A 6,000-nucleotide genomic window follows, 5' to 3' on the forward strand; every position below is an offset into this window, starting at 1 on the left:
CAGGTCCTGGTTATTCAGCAGGGCAAGATGATGAGTAAAATGTGGGAAGAAGTGAGATGTGTATTAAAGATTAGGTAAGAGAAAGTGGAGAGCACCAATAAAATCCAAGGACAAGGCTAGCAAGCACTGGAAGACTGAGCATCATCCAGTGGCTCAGGTTAAACACAGATACTTGGATCCCTGTCTGGGACAAGGTATCTCCTTCATGTTTAGGATGGCAGTCTGCATATTTAAGGTAGATGTTTGGCATCCCTGAATTGAAGAGGAATCATGACTTCCCCTCCTTTCAGGTTCAGGAGTTTGGCTGGGTCATGAGATTAATCTCTGAAGTCCTCCAGTCTAAGATGTCTTGATGATACAGAGAAGGGTCTCCTTCCACCTCCTAACCAAAACACCGGGTTAGAGCCTCTGACCAGGCATTTCTATATAACAGCAGCTTCTGTGGGGATAACAGTACAAAGAAAACAATTTATTAGCTGGAAATATATGTAAAGAAAATATTACAATCCTCTGAAGAATCGGATGTTTCTCATGGTTCAGCAACATGTGTCTTTGAAGCTATATTGGAAAATCAGAGTGTAATGGAAAAAAGTCTCCAAGTTGAGAATTGTGTAGGTTCTCTAGTTTGATTTCTGTTTTAATCTGAGTTAACAGCTGCAGGAAAAGAAAGTGACAGGGTCATGAGGCTACTTTTATCCAAACCAATTTTTGCATGAAAGATTTGATACCTCTGCCTTACTGTGGTTTACTGTTCATTTTGTCTGTTTGTTTTTTGCTTTTTTAGGACATTGTTAGCTCTATTTTTCCTGTGTGCACTGCATCACAGACTGACATATTTGTCAGTACTGAATTTCCTCTTCTGAAGAACTCACTCCAGTTTCTAAAATACTGTGTATATGTGCATTCTAAAGAGAGATTTGACTTTTGGAATGAGATTCATTGAAGTTTAATGCTACAATAGGTTCACCAAAGTCTGACTGGGACTGAACCTTAACAAGCACTATAACATGGGGCAGGAATGCAATTCCTGTAGCTGATCTCTCACCACAAAAACCCCGGTTCCTGTTCATTAAGCTCAATTGTGCCATAACAGTCTTGGACACATTACCTATTCATCTACTGAAACAATGCTTTCTTACATCTTTGTGGATTCATCTCCAGCTCTATTCCTAGCCCTTGATTTTCTTCTCTTCTGAGGCTTCAGCTGTAATGGTTGTCTTAAGTGATAGCCTTGGGCTGTGTGCAGCCAAAGGGCAGGCAGGGCTGTGCAGCTTCACTGGGTAATCTAATACAGAGCATGCAAAGCACAGGAAGTGTCTTAATAGCAGATCACCAACCCTCTATGCCAGTGGTGAACTGAACTAGCTTCTGACTATTGCAAAAAGATAGAAAAACATGCTTTCATCTAAGATAAACTGTCCATTTGAAATCTTGAGCGGATGTGGAAGAAATACCAACCCATCAATGTCCACAGACAGTCACAATTTCATTTGTTTTTGCATATCTCCACTTTTTGTGCCCAGTTGAATGCATTCCAGAATTAAATTCAAGGGAGCCCAGGAGTCTAATGATTTACACTTCCAGCTGCTCAGCCACTGTGAAAATGGAACACCCAGGAATCAAAGCAGTAGCCACATTGAAAGTGATTGCCAGTGAGCAACTGAGGATGCTGAATAAATGCAATTTGCAGGGATTTTGCTGTGGAGCCATGGGCAGTCAATATTTATGAATATCTGATCCCAGAATACAATCCTGGCACTTGGTATGAGAGCCTTCTGAAAATGCTGAATAACTTGTAAGGCCCTAGATGATTTTTATCTCTAGTAAAGGATTTTAAACTCTGTTCATTTCCTTTTCTCCCCACCACAGCCACCTGTTCATATGATAAAAGGAGGAAATGTAGGATTCCAGGCAGTTAAGTTTGATCTCTGGCTCTGCCATTGCTTGATCAGGTGATCTGTAGGAAGCCATAGGACACTTTTTTCTCTCTGCTCTCCTGTGTGGGACCAGCTCACCTGACTTGTGGCAAACATTGAGAATTTTCCTGCAGCTGTAAGTTACCATCATCATCAACATGAGGTTTTAAGTTACTGAGGAGGAATATCTTCTTTTCTCTGTGGAAAACCTTTGAAAGCCAGATTCTTACAGCAACATGCACTCAGGTTTTGAAGTTTGTTTTTTACACGTGTTGGGTTTTTTTAAACTGTCACATTATCACACCTACTTAACATGCACAGCCAGCATTAACTTTGGCACCATGATCCAGCTGTGACCTGCTGTAAGCTGAAGTTCATCCACTCTACGTTGTCTGATTTTCCATATCTCATCCCTCCTTTCTCCAGCCTTTACTTAATGACCCTGTAGGTTTAATCTCCTACAGACTTTTGCCAGCTCTGTGCTGCTGTCAGGCAAATGAAGATGCAGTAAACTCTGTTGCTTGATTTGCACTGCTGTCATTGAGGAATTTTTTCCAGACTAGAAGAAAACACTTTTGGTCATTAACCAGGGAAGATCTATACAGTTGGCTGTTACCCCAGAGCTGAACTAAATGGTAAATTATCATGACACTAACTAGTTCAGGAAATTTGATTCCAGTAGTTTTATTTCACTCAAAAATATTATCATTAAGAAGCTGCTTGTAGTTTAATGGGAGCATTGGCAGATTGAGCTGGCACTAGCTAAGTGTTCTGTTCTACAAGACTGGTTACACTTTCCACAGGAAATTGTTTTATAAATCATCCTGGAAGTTTCAGCTTATTTGAATGCCTGAGGGTGAATTATTCTGTAGCAATATGTGATGGGGTTTGAGAGGAATATGGCACTAGTAGTACCTGGGAGCTGCCAGAACCAGGCAGGGAAACAGCACATTAAACACTGGAAATGCAGTATTTCTGAAACCCAGCCACCAGCTGATGTTGTGACCCCAATCCCACCAAATGATGAAATAAAGGAAGCTTCCTTGCAGGGAATGTACATGTCATAAGACTGTCCCAACATGCAGATTAATTAATTCTTAAGGACTAATATTAGAGCTAGTGACTAATTGGCAAGGGATGCTTAGCAAAGAAACAGTGGAAGGAAATAATTTTTGCCAGGTTTTTTTTTTTTTTTTCCGAGTATTTCAGCTGCTTCTTAGTAAAAAGCTGAATCTCCAAAGGCCAAAATGACACTGATAAAAGTAGAACTTTTTTTTCTAATAAACACATTTCCATTGGGTGGATTTTTTGGGGGAATCATGCTTCAGACATTTTCACATACAATGTGGTGGATTTTTAGTGCCTAGATATTACCTGCGTGGGAGTTAAATTTTAAGAACTTAGATTTATATAGTCTCTAGACATTTCTTGAATTGTGAACAAGATATTTATAATTCTTTTATTTAGAAAACCTTAGTGCTATTTGCATCCCTCTCTGCTTTCTCTCCCAGTGCTTAAGCTGCTGTACCAGGGTGCTATACAGCGTATCTTTTACTGTCACCCAGATTGAATAAACTCCTAGAGACAAAGTTCCTAGGGACCATGGTGAATATGAAATTTTATCTTCTCCAAATGCATACCACAAGCCTCCTTCAGTGAATTTCTGATTCAAATCTAATAGCTGTAATTAACTTGGAGAACTCTTTTGGTAGAACAAAATCCGAAGAGTGTGCATCCCTGAAAGTCTGCAGCCTCCCAAATGTTCCAAAAAGGTTTTCTTTCAGTGTAGGCAACAAAAATACAGAATTTACATATAAAAATACATGATAATCTCTTCTCATTTCAGTCAGTCAAGAATCCAACAGTTGATGCTGTCGTGACACTGAGCAGGTTGCTGCCTATAGGCAGTGGGGTGTCAGCACACCTTCTTTAAATTGTCTCTCCCTGTCCTGCTGAGATGCTCAGGAGCTCTCCTAAAGCCTGTGGCATTGTAAGCCCTGCTGCTTGCCTGTATTAAAGAGCAAATAGAGGAGAACAGCCAGCACCTCTTCGGCCCAGCAAGAGAAACAACTTTACCTGCCTGATTTCTCTCAGTTAGGACCCAAATGCTGTGCCAAAGCAAAAGTACCATTGGGAAACACTTAGCTCTGCCCTACATCCCATAAATTCAGCAATTTACACTTGATTTAATCCAGTCTTGAGCTTGGTCCTTGAGCTAACATTTTCAGAAGATGGAATTTTCTCCCATGAGATTTAAATCTTCTCAAAGCATAAAAGAAGAAAGTAAGTTGTTCATGTTTTGTTTTTTTTTTTCCCCCCACACAGCACCTTCCTTTTGGTACTTTAAGGAATTTTTTTGCATAGTGACAAATGTGTTTGTATGTCTTAATCTTTTCCTTTCTTTTGCAGTACTTTCCACATAAGAATCTGAAGATGTTTCTGCCAGCCCAGCCTTTCTGAATCTCAGGCACTCCAGGGGCTTTTGTCCTCTAATGAGGGCTTCTTAGAACTCAGCAGAAAGTACTGAAATAATTCTGGTCCACAAAGAGACAGAAGCATCATGTGATCTGCAGGATATTTGGAACAGACACATTTTTATCTCACTGCTGGCCAAGCACTCAGGCAAAGATGGTTGGTTGTTGGATTGTGGTTTTTCGTTTCTTTCCCCCCTTTTTTAAACAGTCAGAATTAGAATATTATTAAAGGTATTTCCACAGAGTTTTTATATTTATGAATATTTAATACTGCTCTTAAAAGTGCAAAAAAAAAGAGAGAAATATTAGCTTTGGTGTGTTTTCCAAGAGTATTTGAAAGAAAGCATGGGCCTTAAATAATGAGATGCCTCTATCACTGTGTTGTACAGCTGGGATCTTGCATGGAAAATATCTGACGTGAAAGAACTGCAGTCAAGATCAAGCTCCCAGTGTTGAAGACAACCACAGCCCAGGTTTGCCCTTCAGCCACTGAAATGGCAACTGCTGGGTTTGGTGCTTACCTTCAACCAATATTTTATGGATTGTTGTATCCTCATAAAACTTGAAGTATTTGCCTTTTGTATATTATAACTGCGTATATGATGCACTTCTTCCCAAGATAAATGTTAAAACTGTGTCCTTATTCTCCAAGGGGCTCCTGCATTTTACTCATTCTATGGGCTGATAATGCTGAATGGAGGAACATGGTCATCTGTAACACATGAAGAAGTTGAAGAAGCACAGAACTACTGTTAAGGACATGAAAAGATATTTTCTTTCTAAACAAGCTATGCAATCTCTTCCATAAAATGCATGAATGCCGTCCTATGTTTCTCTTTCTCCTCCAGCTGGAAATCAGCTAGATATTCTTGTTGTTTTGGTTTTGTTTTTTTTTTATTCCAGTATTGTTTAGGTACTGGGGCCTGAAGACAATCAGATGTGTATTGATTACTGTTCTAACAGTCAATAGAAGGGCTCTGTCACTTACATGGCTTCTGTATCAAAGTCACCACAATTAAAACTTTTGAAGCATTCTGTCGTGCTTTGAGAATTTTTAGGCCACATACTAATTTCCTTTCTGATCATTATACCAATTACTACAAAGTTAAGTCTTTCAAAGGATGAAATGTGTTGCATAAAACACTGTTAGAGAACCTAACCTGTTTATCGTTTTTGCTGGGATGCTGATGCTTAACTACCTCAGAAACTCTGCTGTGTGGGGAGCTTGCAGAGTAGCTTGCTGTTCAGATTTACACACTTGAATAAAGAAGAAATCTTTCTCTAGCAGTATGTGTGTACATTAAAAGCTTCAGTGGAAATTTTGAATATTCAAGGTACACAGGACAGAGATGTCTAAGATTGTGCAGTGAAAATGACACTGTTAGAAATAACATTTATTTGTAATACATATCTTAGAGCTATCATGTTCAGTGATGTTTATAGCATTTTAATGCTTCCTTCTACTGATTTCTGTTTAGATAAAGGAATTAAAACCTGAATTCCCTTACTTAAGTTAAAATTAACAGAAATCAATCCTCATATTCAGGTCTGACTGAGTAAAAAGAGATTCAAGCTTGTTTTTAATTTTGAGCAGATTAAGTTAGATGCAT

At 39.0% G+C, this 6,000-nt stretch overlaps 1 protein-coding gene across 2 annotated transcripts in view; it reads left to right on the top strand.

Annotated features, from left to right (window-relative positions):
* CIB2 (calcium and integrin binding family member 2) overlaps positions 1-5,424 on the top strand; it is a 37,573-nt gene extending 32,149 nt beyond the window's left edge. For both annotated transcript variants that reach the window (XM_056499645.1, XM_056499644.1), the window contains exon 6: positions 4,326-5,424. In XM_056499645.1, the coding sequence (XP_056355620.1) occupies positions 4,326-4,347 (22 nt within the window). In that variant the 3' untranslated portion in view covers positions 4,348-5,424. The remainder of the gene's footprint in view (positions 1-4,325) is intronic.
* The last annotated feature ends 576 nt before the right edge of the window (positions 5,425-6,000 follow it).

This window comes from Oenanthe melanoleuca, chromosome 10 (assembly GCF_029582105.1).
Source record: "Oenanthe melanoleuca isolate GR-GAL-2019-014 chromosome 10, OMel1.0, whole genome shotgun sequence".
NCBI classification, from domain to species: domain Eukaryota; kingdom Metazoa; phylum Chordata; class Aves; order Passeriformes; family Muscicapidae; genus Oenanthe; species Oenanthe melanoleuca.